The sequence below is a fragment of the Mustela nivalis genome (assembly GCF_964662115.1).
Source record: "Mustela nivalis genome assembly, chromosome: 19".
NCBI lineage: Eukaryota > Metazoa > Chordata > Mammalia > Carnivora > Mustelidae > Mustela > Mustela nivalis.
In genome coordinates this window covers 37,328,472-37,346,156 of record NC_139038.1, presented here as the reverse complement: position 1 = coordinate 37,346,156, position 17,685 = coordinate 37,328,472, and the positions used below count along the sequence as shown (strand labels likewise).

Sequence of the window (17,685 nt, the reverse complement as noted above, 5' to 3'; positions counted from 1 at the left end):
CCAGAGCCCTCTATAGGAAGTGTGTCCGGGTCCAAAGTGACAAAAATGGACACAGATCCCAGCTGTGTTTGAGGCTGAGCAGCTTGGGAAGAACCGTCGCCATGAGGCAAGGGTCAGGAGATGCCTGAGGGGTGCAGGGACATCCTAGGCCTAGCAGGTGACGGGCAGCTCCTGTAAGGCAACTGCCTGCTCCCAGGACCCGGGGCAGCACCGCACTGGACTACTGGGGCAGCCCTGGTTGGAGGAGCAAATGAAGGTCTCCAAAAACACATCCAAAAGCTGAGCGGCAGCACTTGTCTTTTTTGGGGCTAGGCCTGACTCTACATGCACTAGCAGCGTGACCCCATTCTTTCGTGCCAGATATCTAAAGGAGTTTCTGGTGTGTCATCCCCATTTTCAGGTGGGCAAGGGGGCACCCGACTGCAGAGCTGCTGAGCTCCAGAGCTTGGGTTTGTCCTGGCTGCTCTACTCTGGGGCCCTCCCTTACAGGCTGCCTCACTGGGTGGAAGAGGTGGGAAGGGTTGGTTGAACACAGGGTGGCAGGGGTGAGGCACCATGCTGATTGGGAAGAGCACTCCAGGCAGGGGGAAACTACTCCACTCCGTTCCAATGGCACAGGCTTGGTGTGGTGGCGGGGATCTCCGGTCACCCTCCTGGGGAAGGGGTGCAGTCTTCTGCACCACTTGCCTGACTTCGCTGCTCCTAAGAGCAGCTCTGTTCCCACGAAGTTCCACCCCTGTCCCCGCTCCCCCAGCCTGCCAGCGCCCATTCCACTTCTGAGTCTTGAGTCTGCGGGGTTTCAAACAGAAGGTGTGCTGCCATTCTAAGCTGGCAAGAAGACTCAGGGGTAGGGCTGTAGAGGGGCAGGTGGGGGGCGGGTTCTGGAGGCAGTTGAAGCGGAGGGCAAGGCGTGCTCCGGTGTGGGTGGACAGTGGGCTGCCAGGGCTGTGCCTGAGTTACTGGTGGGCGGGGGTGACTTCCACTGAGGTGGGATCCTCGGGGAGGTGACCTGGCGTGCAGCCCTCACCTTCGCGGCTTGTTCTGCTGTCCGTGAGCCGGGGGACCCTGTGCAGCGGCCGGCGCGTCGCGGCTCCTGGGAGTGGGGCGAGGGCCCCCTGGCGGCCGTGCCTGGGAGCCGCGGAGGCGTCCCTCGCAGACCCCCCTCCCCCCCACCGAGTGCGCCAAGTGCCAGGGTTCGAGGCCTGGCGCTGAGTCGTCCCTTTCGAAGCCTCGGGCTCTTTATCGGGTTGACGCGCCCCGTAGGCTCCAGGGCGCAGCGTTCGGGCGCTGATTCGTGCAGAGGATCTTGGTGGTCCAGACCGGAGAAGCGGGCTTGGGGAGGCGGGTGGAGGGGGGAGACAGTATCTACCGCGGTGCGCTGGGCGCGGTGAATCCGGCCCGAGTCTCCCCATCGCCGGGCGGGCTTGCGGCCCAGGCGCCGGGTCCAAGTGGACCCGCAGGTCCGGTAAGAGCTGCGATGCGTGGATGCGGTTTGCTGCTGGGGGCGGGCCCTTGCCGGGGCCAATCAGGACGGGCGTGCGCGCGGACACGCCGCGGCGGAGCAGCTGGGGCGCGCATCCGCCCCTGACCCAGTTCGGGATTGGGGGACCGGCCCGGAGCCGGGAGTCCTGGGACGCGGGGCCCGGCGGGCGCAGGGGAGCCGGGGGCCTGGCATCCTCGCTTGCTGCGGACGCCACTGCGCCCCGGTGTGCCCGTCTGCCTCTGTGTCCTCCTTACGGCCCTCCGCGCCCCTCCCTCCTTCCCATCGCGGGCCTCTGCCGCTCTTGCGCTCCTTTCCCCGCCCCGCCCTCGTTGGCGTTTGGGAGTTGGGTGTGGGGCTGCCCCCTGGCCCCCTTACACTGCTTTTCCTGGCCTCGCACCAGCTCGGAGCGTGACCGGTGTCGGGGTGCGGGAAGTGCAGCAGGGGGTGTGGCACCAGGAAGGTAGGCCGAGGGCGGCCTCCTCCCTTGGCCTCCTGTCGTCCCCAGGCAGCGCCAGGGTGGGCGGCAGCCTCGTGCCCAGGGCGATTGCCTTCTCCGGGTCTTGCCTGCCTCCCATTCCCCCACGGTGAAGAGCTTGGTGTGGTCCTTTACTTTGTCCTACGTTTATGTCTTGATTTGTTTCATCACCTGGAATTGTAGTGGTGATACTGCTCTGCTGGTAACTACTTTTTAGTTAAGCAGCCTGAAACGGAAAGCTGCCTGGGCGGGGACACGGGGAAATGTCTCTACTTGAACAAGGTCCCCAGTGTTCTGTAGGATGGATGTTTCATAACGTTAACCAGATCCCACCGTGGACCAGTTGGGCTCCTACCCACCCCACCCCACCAGCCGCCCACGCTGCCCCCAGGAGGAGGGACCATGGAGTGACAGGCAGGGAGCCCTAGGGCCCCAGATTGTCCAGCCGGTCTAGAAGGCAGGAGGGGACCCGGTGTGGGCACTTCTTTAGGCTCTTTGGGTTCTGGGTTTCTGGGGATCACCTACCGCATTCGTTTTCTGGTGTTCCTGTAACAAATTACCGCAAATTAGGGATTCAAAAGAACACATTTATAGCTTTGGAGGTGGGAGTTAGAAATGGGTTTCAGGGTGCTGAAATCAAAGGGGTGGCAGAGCCTTGCCTCTGGAGGTTCTTGGGGGGGGGGGATCTTCTGTTCCCAGTTCCCAGATGCTGCCCACACTGGTTGTCTCAAGGTCTCCTGTTTTTAAAGCTCATGCTGGCCAGTCGTGCAGTTTGTGTTGCCTTGTTAAGGCTCTGATTCTTTCTTTCTCTTCTATCTTTTAAGGACCCTTGTGATTACAGTGGGCCGAGCTGGATGATCCTGGATAATCGGCCTCTGTTCAGGTCAGCTTATGGGCATCGGTCATCCTCCCTTTCTATGGGATGTAGCATATTCCCAGGTTGGGTGAACAGGGTGCGGTCATTTCTGGCGGGTCTGGTGTTCCCCTACCACCTCTTCCAGATGGAGGGGCCTGGGCCATGGCTCCCTACTGCCTGGGTGGAAAGGAGATATTACATCCCTACCATCAGTGTATGAAGGGGCTCATTTCTCTAACATGCTTATCAACACTGGATGTTTTCAGTCTTTGGGATTTTGATCAGTTTTTGGAGTTGGGCTGGGAAGGTTAAGATTTAGGGAAGGAGGTTTACTCGCCTGAGATTTGACGCCGCTTTCTGAAGATAGCTGTCTTTTTTTTTTTTTTTTTAAGATTTTATTTATTTATTTGACAAACAGAGATCACAAGTAGGCAGAGAGGCAGGCAGAGAGAGAGAGAGAGAGGAGGAAGCAGGCTCCCTGCTGAGCAGAGAGCCCAATGCGGGGCTCGATCCCAGGACCCTGAGACCATGACCTGAGCCGAAAGCAGAGGCTTTAACCCACTGAGCCACCCAGGCGCCCCTGAAGATAGCTGTCTTGAAGACAGCCCCCAGCAATCCCACCTCCAGGAGTCCACACCCAGGGCAGTTCGTCCCCCCGTGGTGCCAGACGCTCTTGTGCAATTGGGAGAATGGGCTAGAAGCAGTGTTGGGGCCGTTCAGAAACTAGGGTATAAAAATCATGGCAGGGGGCACCTGGCTGGCTCAGTTTGTAGAGTATGTGCCTCTTGATCTCAGGGTCATGAGTTCAAGTGCCACATGGGGCATAAAGTCTCTTTAAAAAAAATAGTAAGAAAAACTAAAACTGAAAACTTATAATAAAAGTCATTGCAGGTCCTTTGTCGGGTGTGCTGTTTTGCTCTGGAATCGTTCGCTTCAGGGAAAGCTGGCTGCTGTGGCATGAGGGTACTCAGAAAGCTGTGGAGAAACCCCCTTGGTGAGAAGCTGGGACCTCCATCAGCGTCTGAGTGAATGGGCCACCTCGGAAGGGATTTTTCCTAACCTAGCCAAGTCTTTTATTAATTTTTAAGATCTGATTGATTGATTTGGGAGCGAGAGAGCAGCCAGAGCACCAAGCATGGGCTCGAGGGGAGGGGCAGAGGGAGAGGGAGAAGCCCAAACAGGTTCCATGCTGAGCACCCCGTGCAGGACTCAATCCCAGGACACTGAGATCACCACTTGAGCTAAGAGTTGGAAGCTTCGTGGACTGAGACCCCCAGGTGCCCCCCCCAATCTAAAGTCAAGCTTTAGATGACTCAGCTTTTGCTACCTTCAATTTCTGAGAGATCCTCGGCTGGAAGCACCCAGCAAGGCTGCTCCTGCTCCTGCCCCACAAAAACCAGGAGATTGTAAAGGTCTGTTGTTTAATGTCTCTGAGTTGGGGGATAATTGTTGCACAGGACTAGCTTGCTAACACACTCGCCGAGTGATGCCGGGCAGCTTCGGTCGCCTCTGAACCAGGCTTTCCTCCCTCCTGCCACGGGTTATAGAAGTAAGTGAGGCCTGGTGAAATGCTCCAGGCCATGGGGATGGAACCCGGTGCTCCCCTCCCCCCACATAGCCCTGTGTGAATGGCAGCCTCCCGGCCCTTCCCAGGATGGTTCTGGGCATCCCCGTTCCTCCTGGGGTGGAAATGACCTCACAATGCCAAGCTGAGCATCGCATTCTTGGCCTGGGGTCACCCTTCCATGGGGACAGAAGCCCTGGGGAGGGAAGGGAGAGGGAAGAGTCAGGGGCTGGCCGCCGTTCCTCTCCTGCCAGCCAGAGTGCTGTGGGGGGCCAGGTGAGTCTATGTCCCCTCCTGCCTGCTGTCCTGGGATCGGCAGCCAGACCTGAGCCATGGCAGGGGTGCCCTGCTTCTCGCTAGGTGAGAGGGGTGGCCTGGCCCGGCCTGTGACTTGCCCACCAGCTGCCATCAAGGCCCCATGAGAAATGAGTATTGTCTTTGTTGCTCTTTGGACTTGGGCTCCGTGCCCTGCCCCTGGCTGGCTGCTCAGGTCCTCTCCGCAGAGCCCCATGCCCCTCTCGCCTCACACCTTCCCAAGCCACAGAGGATGCTTGCCCCCACCTGCTGTTCCAGGGGCTCTAGCATTCTCCAGGAACTTGTCCCTCATGCTCCCTGCCCCTATTGCTCTTTGAATTCCCAAAGAGAACTACATGGTCATGCTTTGGTATAACTGACCCTAAAAAAAAAAAAAAAAAGAAAGAAAGAAAGAAAAAGAAAAGCTAGGGGCACCTGGGTGGCTCAGTGGGTTAAAGCCTCTGCCTTCGGCTCAGGTCATGATCCCAGGGTCCTGGGATGGAGCCCCGCATTGGGCTCTCTGCTCAGTAGGGAGCCTGCTTCCCTTCCTCTCTCTCTGCCTGCCTCTCTGCCTACTTGCTATCTCTGTCTGTCAAATAAATAATAAAGAAAATATTTAAAAAAAAAAAAAAGAAAAAGAAAAGCTAAAGACCTCGGTTTATATTCATTTTTTTTTTAAAGATTTTATTTATTTATTTGACAGATCCCAAGTAGGCAGACCAGCAGGCGGGGGTGGGGGCGGGGGGGCGGCAGGAAGCAGGCTCCCTGCTGAGCACAGAGCCAGATCCCAGGACCCTGAGATCATGATCTGAACCAAAGGCAGAGGCTTAACCCACTGAGCCACCCCAGCGCCCCATATTCTGTGACTTGCTTCTTTACCTTCACTCTCTCCATTAGACCTTTACCCACTTCTTTCCAGTAGCTGCATTGAATTCTCCAGGATGAACATATCATGATTTATTTTACCGTTTCTTTTGTTGATAGTGTGGTTCTTTTTTTTCTTTTTCTCTTTTGTTATTTGCTTCGCGTTTAAGCATCGTCGTCACCAACATTCTTGCTCAGTTTTACCTTCATGATGGAGAGCTTAAAATCTCCAGGAAGAAGATACACCCATTTTATTTTTATTTGCGTCACTGTCTAAGAAGCCAGATCTAAAAAGGCTTGTAGGGGCGCCTGGGTGGTTCTGTCGGTTAATTGTCTCCCTTCAGCTCAGGTCATGATCTCAGGGTCCTGGGATTCGAGCCCTGCATCATGCTCCCTGCTCAGCGGGGAGTCAGCTTCTTCCGCTGCCTCTGCTGCTCCCCCTGATTGTGTGCCCTCCCTCCATCTCTCTCTCTCTCTCTTGAATAAATAAGAATAAAAATGTTTTAAAAAGTAAAAAAAAAAAAAAAAAAAAAAAAGGCTTGTAATGCAGAACAGCAGCCCCTCACCTCCCCTTACTCATATCGCACTCATTCCTGGTTTAAGTGATCTTCCTGCTGTGTACGTCTATCTGGCTAGCAAATACTCTGTCCCTTTATGTGTGGACCATCACTTCCAGCTGTTTTCTCTTGCCTGTCTATTAGTAGAGGTGAGGATTCATCTGTCTCATGCCCCTTCTCTTCTCTGGGTCTTTCTGAGGCAGACAATGATTAATCTGTACTCCTGTTTTATGACTGTGAGTATCCCTCACAGCTGAGAACGAATGGTGACTTTGCTTCCTCCCTGATAGGACTCTTCCTCTGGAGTTTTCCTGTCTCTCTGTTGGCTTTTTATTTATTATTATTTTTTTTTAGATTTTATTTATTTACTTGACAGGCAGAGATCACAAGTAGGCAGAGAGGCAGGCAGAGAGAGGAGGAAGCAGGCCCCCTGCTGAGCAGAGAGCCCGATGTGGGGCTTGATCCCAGGAACCTGGGACCACGACCCGAGCCGAAGGCAGAGGCTTCAATCCACTGAGCCACCCAGGTGCCCCTCTCTGTTGGCTTCTTAATTTAGTTTTTTATGTGGCGAAAGCCATGAGAGGATCTATCATTTTCAGCATCTTTCTGGAGCCCTCAAAAGCCTGGTTCCCTTGGGTCTGTGTGCTCCCTGTTCTTATCCCAGGATTTCTCCTCATTATCCGTTTAGAATTGCACCTTTCCCCCAGGCACTCCTGAGTCCATGCTGATTTCTTTCTTCCCCACAGCACTCACTGACTTCTGACCTCCCCCAACATTTGCTTATTTGTCTCCCCAGCCCTGCCTCTGACCTGTGGCTTCAGCGTTTCAGAGATTTCTGTGTTTCACTTACCAAGGAATTGTCAAGGTCTAGCACAGTGCTTGGCACGGAGGGGAGACCGAACCCATCCTTGCTGAGTGGACACACCCTAGGACTTCCCCTTCATCACCTTCCTGCGTGTTTTGTTCCTTCTTGTTTCCCAGATCTCAAGTCATCGTCTTTGTTGGTTTACAACTGTCATTTCGTGGTGCACATCCATTAGTCACTTTCTGAGAAAGGTTGCTCTTCGTGTGTGTGTGTGTGTGTGTGTGTGTGTGTGTATACATAAATATAGATACATTACTTTTAGAATCTAAAGCTGTGTATTTACAATTGCATTTGGTGTATGGTGTGGCAAATTTCCCATGTAAGACGGTAATAAATACTAAGTATCTGGTAGGGTTGTGATGAGAATTAAGATAAATCTTTAAACATGGTTAGCGTTCCCTGAGGACAAGTTGTTATTGCTTTGTGAGGACTACAGTAAACACAAAAGAAGGGTTTGTTGGGAGGCACTTGAGTGCAGTGGCTGAGAGCAGGCCCAGGCTGCTGGTTGGGGCTTGGTTTTGAGTTCTGTGCTCTGTGACCTGCAAACTCTATGACTGAGAGGAAGCAGGGCATGAAAGCCTCGGTTCCCTCATGCGAAAGAGGGAACTGGTCACAGCTGCCTGCCGCTCACAGAGCTGTTGTGGGCAAAATGAGATGTGCTACTTTTAATCTGTGCTAAGGATTATGATGTAGGATAATGTTCCCAGGGTTCCTGAGTGTTCCATGTGGCTTGGCATGGTGGTAAGAGCTGGTCTCGATCTTTTTTTTTTTTTTTTTTTTTTATTTATTTGACAGAGAGAAATCACAAGTAGGCAGAGAGGCAGGCAGAGAGAGAGAGAGAGAGGAGGAAGCAGGCTCCCTGCTGAGCAGAGAGCCTGATGCGGGACTCGATCCCAGGACCCTGAGATCATGACCTGAGCCGAAGGCAGCGGCTCAACCACTGAGCCACCCAGGCGCCCTGGTCTCGATCTTGACCTTGTCTTTACGTTCACTGAGGATTAGTGTCCGGAGTGAGGTAAGCAATTGGCATTTCGCAGCCTGTAGCAGAAGTGCCGAGAGGGATCCCTGTACTTTGACCCAGCAGATCCATCTGCTGAGAATTTATCCCATGGAAATAAATAAGGTGTGCCTGAATTTGAGTGCGGGGCCTTGTGTACAAGGAGGAAGTCCAGGACCAGTTGAGTGTCTGGAGGGAGCTCGATCAAGTGTGTGGATCTAGAAGTTATAGGGTGTCTCCAGTGGAGTCCTCTGCAACCCTTGCTACTGGGGAAGATAGTGACCAGATGTCAGGAGAGCCGTACAGGGTATAGGACCATGTGTGGCTAAGTGAAAAAAGCATCAAAACTGCAGAAGCCCTTTTGGGGAGTAAGAGTTATATTGACCTTTTTTACTGTTGTTCAAGGTGCATCTGTGTACAGAAGACTAGAAGCTTGGACAGGCAGAGGCTGTAGAGCCTAATGCTCAAAGCATAGCCTCTGGCATATGGGTATCAAGATCCTGGTTCTGGCACTGTGAGACCCAGAGCAAGTTACAGAACCCCACTATGCCTCAGCTTCCTCACCTGAAAGCAGGCCACACTAGCACGGATGCTTCTCTCTCTGTGTTTTGTTTTAAGATTTTATTATTTATTAGAGAGACAGCACAAGCAGGGGGAGCAGAGGAGGGAGAAGCAGAAGCGCACTCCCCGCTGAGCAGGGAGTGGGAACCCCGGGATCATGACTGGAGTCGAAGGCTGACACTTAACAGACTTGAGCCGTCCAGGCGCCCCATAGGCAGGAAAATTATTTAATAAGAGTTAAGTGTTAAAAAAAAAAGTAATTGCTTGGTCAATGTTAGCAGAGATCACGGCTGTTCAAGAATTAATTCCAGTTACTGGGCTTATGGATTCGTTTATCTAATCTCTGTACTGTCTGAATTGTCATTTAAAAAAAAATAAACATGTATTTCTTTCGGAAGTAGAAAGAGGGTTATTTAAAAGTATGCAAGCTTGAGTTAGCAGAGATGATGGAGATTTTGTTTAAAGTAGCATGGTCGTAGCACAGCAGTGCGAATGCACTTCATGCCACTCAGCTGTACACATGGCAGATGTTAGAATGGTTACGGAAGTAAATTGTATGTATATTTCCCCACAACTGCGAACACCAGCACCACCACCGTCGTCGTTAACAACTACAAAAAGAATTCGACATCATCATCAATGGTAACGACGACCAGAAAAATCCACGAGGCCATAACCGAAGAAGAGAGCTCCGAAGGTGTCCGTGCTGCCTTACAAATGGGATCTGCCAGCCCGGGTTTCTGTCCGGGAGCACCTGTCCGTGTCGTAGGCAGCCGACTTGCACCTGTCGGTGTTTGCGCAGAGCCCGGCTCCCGGTCCAGCCACGCGCGGGACCCTTCCGCTGCCTGGGGCATGACCTTGGCCAGCGCGGGCCCCAGCGAGCCTCAGTTTCCCCTGTGGGCTCCGGGGATGACAGCTCCCCGCTCCCCGCCCCCCGGCTCCCACCCGGCCCCGCCCTTCAGCCCCGGGATTGGTTCGCGCGGGCCGCCCCCCCCTCCGAGGCGGGGCCGGGCCGCTCCCGCCCGCTGGTCCCCCAACCCGGAAATGCGGCTCGGGGGCGCCGGCGAGGCCGGCCGAGTCGCGGCGGAGCGACGGCGGGCGCGGCCAATGGGCGTGGGGAGCGGAGGCAGGGTGGCGGAAGTCCCGCCCGACGTCGCGCGGGGGCGGGGTGGCGCCGGGGGCGGGGGGCGGCGGGCGGCGGGGCGGGCGCAGGATGAGGGCGGCCATTGCTGGGGCTCCGCCGCGGGGAGGAGGACGCTGAGGAGGCGCCGAGCCGCGCAGCGCTGCGGGGGAGGCGCCCGCGCCGTCGCGGGGCCCATGGCCAGGACCACCAGCCAGCTGGTGAGTGCGCGCCGGCCGTCCGGGCGCGCCGGCCCGTCACCAAGCCAAACGCGGCGGCCGCCGGGGCCCGGCGAGGCGGGGCGGCCCCGCGTCCCCAGGGCCGGGCGGCGCCTCACCTGCGGCCGGGCGGCCGGGCGGCCGGGCCGGGGACCGCGGGCTTCGTGAGGGCGCTTCTCGGTCGCCACGGGGAGCCCGGGCCCCGGCGCGACGGGCGCCTGCCCGGCGGGGGCGCTGACAGACGCGCGGAGGGCGGGGGAGGCCGGGGAGGTGTCACTGGCCTGTCGCGGTGGAAGTGCTCGGAAAGTTTGTTTTCGGCGCGCCGCGGCCTGGAGCTGAGCCTCTGGGGGTTCGCTTTCGTTCCGTCTGCGGAGGAACCTTCCTGGGCCTTCACCTGGAACGGGGTCCCACTGCCTCTACCGCAGCGAAGCGGGAGGGACGAGTTCTTGCTCAGAGCACCTGATGCTCCAGGCTTCCCGCAAATTCACGGTTAGGGTGGGATCTGGTAGCCTCCTTTCCCGGCCCGGCGGAGCGGCACTGGGTGCTTTTCCTGCCTTGGGGCTCTTCTCCAGCAGTGACATCGAGTGTGTGAAGCCCCTGGGAGGTCGGACTTGAACCTGCTGCCGAGGGGCGAGTGATCGTGACAGCAGGAGGGATTGCAGGGGAAAAAGAAAAAGGAAAAGCACTTGTTGGGTGAAACGTTTTGCTTAAAAGTATCGTTAGTGTTTCCATGTTTTTTTCTCTGTTGCTAAAAGTATCCTCGGTGTTCTGATGTTTTCCCTGTGTTTTGAGTTTGGGAGTCGCGAAGGTGGTTTCAGAATTTATACCTCGGGCGCGACTGTGAAAGTGGGTGATGGAAGAACGTCGGCACCGCTTGCAAAATTTGGTTCAAAAGGCAAATCAAAATTGCTTAAGTGAGTGAAGATCCAGGAAGCTTACCTGACGCCGTGTTTTCCAGTATACAGCTTTGTGGTAGTCCTTCTTAATCCTTTTGGGGAGTCTGAGCTCCTGTGAGAATCTGGTGGAAGGTGTAACTCCTCTCCTGAGAAAAAACGCTGAGTTACCCCGCATTTTGTAGTTAATTTAGCCGGTTCTTGAACCTTCTGCAGTTCAGCCTCAGACTTGAGGCTAAGAACACTGTAGAGGTGGGTGACGCTCCGGAGTGAGTATAAGAGGGACCTGTTTGGTTGAGAAAATGGTGAAAGGCGGAGGGGCCGTCTTTGACTGTTGCGACATGTGGCTGTACCCTGGGGTGTCTGGGCTAACAGGCAAAAACACGAATTGGGCTTCTTGGCGAGCCTCAGTGGAGGCCGGGGGTGAGTGACGACAGCCATGGAAGTGTGTAAAATGAACTTTCAGACACTGATGCTGTTGGAGTGCAAGGTGTGTACTTCGGTGGAGGTCATAGCAAGAGGTAAAGAATACATTTCCTCATGGTCTTGGTTGTACCACATGATGGGCCTGGGACATCTGGAGTTTCTTTGCATAAGTCACCCTTTTGGTGCAAAAATGCTGGAATCCAGTGAGAGAAAATGAATCGTACTATAAAGGATAGATCTCCCTGTCTAAAAGTGAGAGGGACAAGGCTTTTGTGTCTTCAGCTAGATCCTTCTTCCCTGCTTAAGAATTTGCCATATTTCCCCTCAGGAATGGCGGAGGTGCCCCCAGTATTGGGTTTTCACCTGCAGACAGATATGCATGGTTCAAGTGGGTTTGCATCTAGATTTTATGTGTGTATGTGTGTGTGTGTACCTGCATATATATATTTATTTACTTGTCAGAGCGTGCATGTGCAGGCGCACGAGCAGAGGGAGAAGCAGGCTCCCCGCTGAACAGGGAGCCTGATGTGGGACTCGATCCCAGGACCCTGAGATCGTGACCCAAGCTGAAGGCAGAAGCCCAGTCAACTGAGCCACCCAGACCTCCCTGCATCTAGATTTTTAAGGTGGCATTGTGTGGAGAAGCCCCCATCCCAATTACTGAATTTTCCCATTTCTCTGAGCGTGTACAGCCAACAGGGGGAGCAGTACAAATGAAGTGTGAAAACGGTCTAGTCTACTCTGATTTTCAGGTGGGCCAGAGACTGGAGGAACCATTTCTTGAGCACTTACTGTAGAAGCAGGCACTTCCAGATAGCTCACCCTGTATTGCTTGACTTTGTTAGCAGTGTTGTGTGAGGTCAGTGTCCTTCCCATTTTACAGGTGTGGAAGCTGGGATGTGGGGAGGTATCGTATCTGCTTAGTGTGAACCCTCCATTGAGTGGTGGCTGGCCTGGGCAGCACTCTAACCCCCCATGGGAGGAGCGTCCTGAGGGAGGGTCTCCTGGGCAGCACAGTGCAGCATTTGGCTTGAGGAAGTGCTTGGTGCCACTGCCCAGAACGTTTTCCCTGGGAGCTGTGCCTGAATGTGCGGACTGTGCTGCCCTGGAGGCAGGAGGGCCATCTTCACACGGGAGGACAGCACGCTTATTTATTTCTTCGGGCAGATGGCTGAACTCTGTGACCCCTGGAGCCTGTTTCGGCCTCACGCTGTCAGAAAGCAGCTGTTTGGAAAGAGGCTGCGCTCCATCTGTGCTTGAGCGCTGATATTCTGAGCGGGTGAGGCTTGGAATCCTCCCTTTGGGGAACAAGGACTGGGCAGAGATTTGGAGAAAGGTAAAACGGGAGATCAGGCAGAGCGGCCCCTGGCACGCTGTAGGTAGGGCGGCTCTGGCTTCTGCGAGGGTGGCTGCTTCCGTGCGGGAAGGTGGCTGGGGAAATACGGAACATGGAAAGAAGTGGGTTCTGATTTCCACCCTCCTTTTTTGGGCCGCTCCTCCTGAGTCTTGCGTGGTGTGATGTTTTTCTGTCCCTGTGACACTCCTGCTGCACTTGGGAGCCGGCAGGGCAAGGTCCCTGTACTCAGAGATGGTAGTGGAGGGTGGTGCTGTTCTCTGAGTGTTTCGTGGGAAGGATCGCAGCAGCAGCGGCGGCAGCTTTCCGAGCTGTGGGGCCGACAGAGTGGTCCTGGGCGGCTCTTCAGAGCAGGTCCTGGCCTCTGGGCTCCTTTATCAGAGCTTGGAGGACGAAGAAAAGGTAGGTCCTGGGCGTGTCATCCTCTTCACTCAGTGCCCTTGCGCCCTGAGCCGCCTGACATAGGGTTCTGGTGCGTACAAGCAGAGGTGTGATGAATGGGGAGTAGCTGCACAAATGGGGGAGCAGCTCAGTCCCCTCCGAGTTGCTGGAGTGTGGAGAACCTTCCCCGGCACTAGACTTTGTCCGTCCTGAGGAGTAGCTTCTCGGGAAATGGACTTTGCTGGAGCTCCACACTCTGCTGAGGATCACTTGATGCAGAAATGACGCCCTCAGCAGGTGTGAGGGCGCGGGCGATGTGTGTGAGCTCTGTGCCTGCCCTGTGCATGACAGCCGGCCATGGTGGGGCAGTGCAGCTGCTTTGAAGGCAGGTTCAAAGGGCAGGTCACCGGGGAGGAAGTGTTGGTGTGGAAACCAAGTTTTGGACATGTGTTGTTCAGGCCTGTTCCTCAGTGCCGTCTTGTTTAACTGGCTCACGTTTGTTACCAGAGCCTTTAAAAAATCGTTTGAATACCTAGAACCAGTGGTGTATCAGTCTCTAGCCGAACAAGAGGCAGAGTGCATTTTTTCAAGATTAATGGGGAATACGGTCTGATGATAGTGCCTTAGAGGAGAAAGGCCTTTTTGGGTTCATGGTGGTCCTTGGTCTGTTTTCAAGTGCTTGGCTGGTTGCGTTTCTGTAGCTGCACAAAATCTGTTTCCATCCTCTTAGTGTAGGAAATTTTCCTGATTTTAACTGAGATTTTTACTCCCCAAGAAATTCCAAGTTGTTTTGAATGTCTTTTTTTTTTTTAATATTTTATTTATTTATTTGACAGATCACAAGTAGGCAGAGAGGCAGGCAGAGAGAGAAGAGGAAGCAGGCTCCCTGCAGAGCAGAGAGCCCAATGTGGGGCTCGATCCCAGGACCCTGGGATCATGAAAGGCAGAGGTCTTAACCCACTGAGCCACCCAGGTGCCCCCGTTTTGAATGTCTTAAGAGAGGTAGTTTGTTATAAAGGATCTATGTTTGTGGCTTTCATATGCCTCCTCAGAGCAACTGATGGAGGTTTCTGCTTAAATAGCTGGATGGCTTGCAGGGCCAACTGCGCAACGCAGTCTGTGCGTGGAAATGATGGGACATGCCCTATCCTAGCTCCTGCCTTGGTGCATAGCCTACGGAAGAACAAACAAGTATGGTTTTCGTTTGGAGTGTTGTCGGGGGCCTGAGGAAGGTGGGCACATAGTTCCTCGTGGCCTAGTGACCTCCCCTGCCCCACAGACAGGATCCGGTGCCCTGTGGACCAGCCAATGCGCTTTGAATCTGCTTGCGGCCTTCAGGGAAGCAGAGCCTGTAAAGGTGTCATGTGGAGGTATGTCTGGGTGCCAGGAGGTTCGTCGTGGAGGTCTGTGTCTTCTGCACGTTTGTGGAGCCGGTGGCAGGTCTGCCCATGTCGGAGAGGGCTGAGGCGAGGCTGCGCGCAGACGGCTGTGTGTGTGCTTCTCGGCGGTATTTCAGTCAGAATTCATCCGGCGGAGAGCTTAGCTGTTACAATGAATTCATTGTTAAAGTCTCATTCTTCAACCTGTTTTTCTCTTTTGGAATTAATTGTGCTGCAGTGGGAGTTGTATCTCAGAGTGATAGATAGCTACATACCGGTGCTGTCAGGGGAGGCCCATAAGATTTGCAGGGAAGCTTGACTCGCACAGAAATTCTTGCGACGTGCTTTGACCTGCAGTGGTGACCTGTGAGGTGCAGAGCTTCGAGTTAACTTTTCTGCTCACCCTCCCTGTTTCTGAGAGACGGGGAGCACAGGGCCTCCCGCTGCCCCGATGGTGGGGGGACCCTTGCTCTTGAACCCAGTGTGAAGCCAGTGCGTGGACTCATTGTGGCCTGGCTGTGGGCGCTGCTGCGCAGTGAAGGAAGTGATTCCCGCTGGAGGGCGGCTACCCTATGCTCTTGTCGCAAAGTCTCTCGACATGCTTTCTCCCTGGCCCCCTTTTCCTGGGCATTGAGAAGTGAGTACTTGCTGGAAGGGTGCCCAGTAGCATCGTTCCTGAGGCTTCCCCTGCCTCTCATGGCCTGTCACTTTTGCTCTTCCTCAACGAGGGTCCCTCCGCAGATGCCCCTGCCGTGCGCCCTCTCTCCCAGCCTGTACAGGGTGGTGTCCAGACCATCTGGGCTGCCGGGTTCTCCTCTTCGGGCTCTTTCTCTTTGCCTGAAGAAATTCCCCTCAGTGGAAACCACCCCCTAGACGGCTTTTCTGTCTCTCTTTCATGCCGTCTCCTCATGGTTCTCCTACCTGGGCTTCCTGTGGTGTATTTGTCACTTACCTGTCTGTCTTTCTACTTTTGTTATTGGTTAACAGAAACGTGTCTGATTCTGTGCATTCCGGTGCCCTTCCATTTAGATATGTGTGTCCTTGAGCGGGGCAGGGCTTCGTCCTGAACTCTTGCCTGTTTAATGCCCGGTACGACAGCATTCCGAACTAGGAAGCAGTCGGAGGGTTAAAAACATGGATTCGCGTCCCACTCCTCCATCTTCTAAGGAAATGCAACTGAGGAAGGGGTGTCTGGTTTTCCTGTACGTATTTTGCATCATCACCGGCTGGCACCCAAAAGGCTGTGTTTCAAAGGTCGGCCCGTCCTCGTACTGCAGCTCTTCTGGCAGGGTTCGGCCACCTGTTGGGATAAACCTGGACGCGGACGCAGCGTGAGTGCGCTCACGCGGGGGCTTTTCCCGTTGGCGCTGCCGCCGTGGGGGGTGAGCCCTGCTGCGACCGCTGTCCTCTCGTCGCCAGATCTGAGTGCCTGACCTGTGGAAGAGCCAGCGTCGGATCCGTGGACTCCGCACGAGAGGCGGCTGCTTACCTCTCAGGAGGACCGTTTTCTTAAAAGATCCCTGCGAATCACTCTGCCAGTCCTCTGACCAGAAGCCAAGTTTCGATCCCCGTATGATGTAGGGCCCTCAGGGGAAATAGCAGCGCTCTCTGCTGCTGCGGGCAGGATCCGTGAGGGTCTCCCCAGGCCTCGACTTTGCGCGGATTTCTAAGTGTCCAGTCCTGAAAGGGGTGTGTGCTCTGTGTTGGGTTCAGCCACGTCCCATCCGTCCGTGCCACCCTCCGTGGATGGTTGTGTGGCTGATGGTCCTGGGGATGTCCAAGCAGCCCGCCTTGTCTTAGAGGTTCCTTCAGGGGACCTCTGCACCTCTCAGCCACCATGCTCAGTGAGTGAGAGAGCCACCATCCTAGGAGGAGGGCGGAAGCAACGGGAATGCTAGACTTGGCGTGTGCCAGCGCTAGCCACTAAGCAGTGCTGCGTGGAGGCCTCCTTTGGGAGATGATGGGACCAGCCCATTCTTCTGGAAAAGTGCCCGGACTCTGACTCTGCTCAGTTGTGTTCTTAGGAAGGTCTGATCTGGAGAGTCACTGCAGCCAGACCCTGGGAGCAGGTGAGGTCACCGGCTAACTTAGTTAGAAAGCTGAGCAGCTTGATAACTGCTCGTTTCCGGGCTCTTGTCATTACTGACTGGCTTCCTTCCTTGAGGGTAAGCACTGGACTGTTCTGCATTCTTTCCTCTCCTAGAGGGGCCTGTGACTTAGGCCCGCCAGGAGGCAGAGAGAATCATCTGTACCCTCAGTGCGTGACCTCTGAAGTTCAGCGTTTACTGCCATCTTTTTCCATCGTTAACTCGTTTTTTTCTTCCTGCAGTTTGGCATTTTTCTTTCATGGGGTTTTTTCATTGGTCAAAATTATAGTCTTCTCCTGATTGTATGTATGTAGCTGGTTATTATCAGATATATACAGCTTAGAAATGTGTATCTAAATATAGATTTTATTTGCGAATGCATTTTATTCTCATTCCTAAAAAAAGAAAACAAAACTCATAACTTAAATGATTTTTTTTTTTTTTTTTTTAATCTTGGAAAACTCTCCTGCACAGAAGGTGCTGGCCCTGTGTTGTATGTCTCTGGGGTGAAGGGGGGTGAGGATGGGTTAATGATGGAGAAGAGACGTGGACGGAACCAGGGCTGCACGCTCAGGGCCTGAAGGAATCCTTGCTTGAAAATGATGGCAGCTTAGTTGGTGGGGGACAGCCTCCATGTGCTCCCACCCCTGTGAGCCCCACTAACCACAGCCCTGCCCCAGGGGCTGAAGGGAGACAGTGTCCCAAGGGGAGAGCATTGCCCTGCCAGTCTTTATGGGGCTGCTCCAGAGAGGAGCACAGAAGAACCTGGGCCCAGGTGCACTGAGCAGGAAGGGCTTTCCAGGCAGGGCAGCCCAGAGGGCAGGGGAGCAGGGGCACAGCCAAGTGTGGGGGAAGTTTGAGGAGGGAGCACCATTTCTAGTGCTGGGAAACTTGTTTCCAAAAGCGGAAGACTTTTGGGCAGTGCAGGCTGAAGAAGGTGGTGGTATTAGGAAATGTATTTTAAACTTTCTGTTAGTTTTTTTTTTTTTTTTTTTTTTTTTAAATCTTTCAAGATTACTTTCCCTCAGTAACCCTAACTACATTTTTTAAATTAGTGTTGAGGCACTGACTCTGATCAAGTTTTTAAATGACGGGATGTTTTCAGATCCTTTAAGTTTTCTTGAAGCTATGAAAGTAGCCTCCAGACAAGCTTTTTTTTTTTTTTTTTTTTTTAAAGATTTTATTTATTTATTTGACAGAGATCATAAGTAGGCAGAGAGGCAGGCAGAGAGAGAGGGAAAGCAGGCTCCCTGCTGAGCAGAGAGCCCAATGAGGGGCTGGATCCCAGGACCCTGAGATCATGACCTGAGC

The 17,685-nt window shown here is 54.1% G+C and overlaps 1 protein-coding gene across 1 annotated transcript in view; it reads left to right on the top strand.

The window, feature by feature from the left end:
• Positions 1-9,702: 9,702 nt before the first annotated feature.
• PDPK1 (3-phosphoinositide dependent protein kinase 1) overlaps positions 9,703-17,685 on the top strand; it is a 75,332-nt gene continuing 67,349 nt past the window's right edge. The window contains exon 1 of the mRNA XM_082713425.1: positions 9,703-9,857. Coding sequence (XP_082569551.1) covers positions 9,834-9,857 — 24 coding nt within the window. The 5' untranslated portion in view covers positions 9,703-9,833. The remainder of the gene's footprint in view (positions 9,858-17,685) is intronic.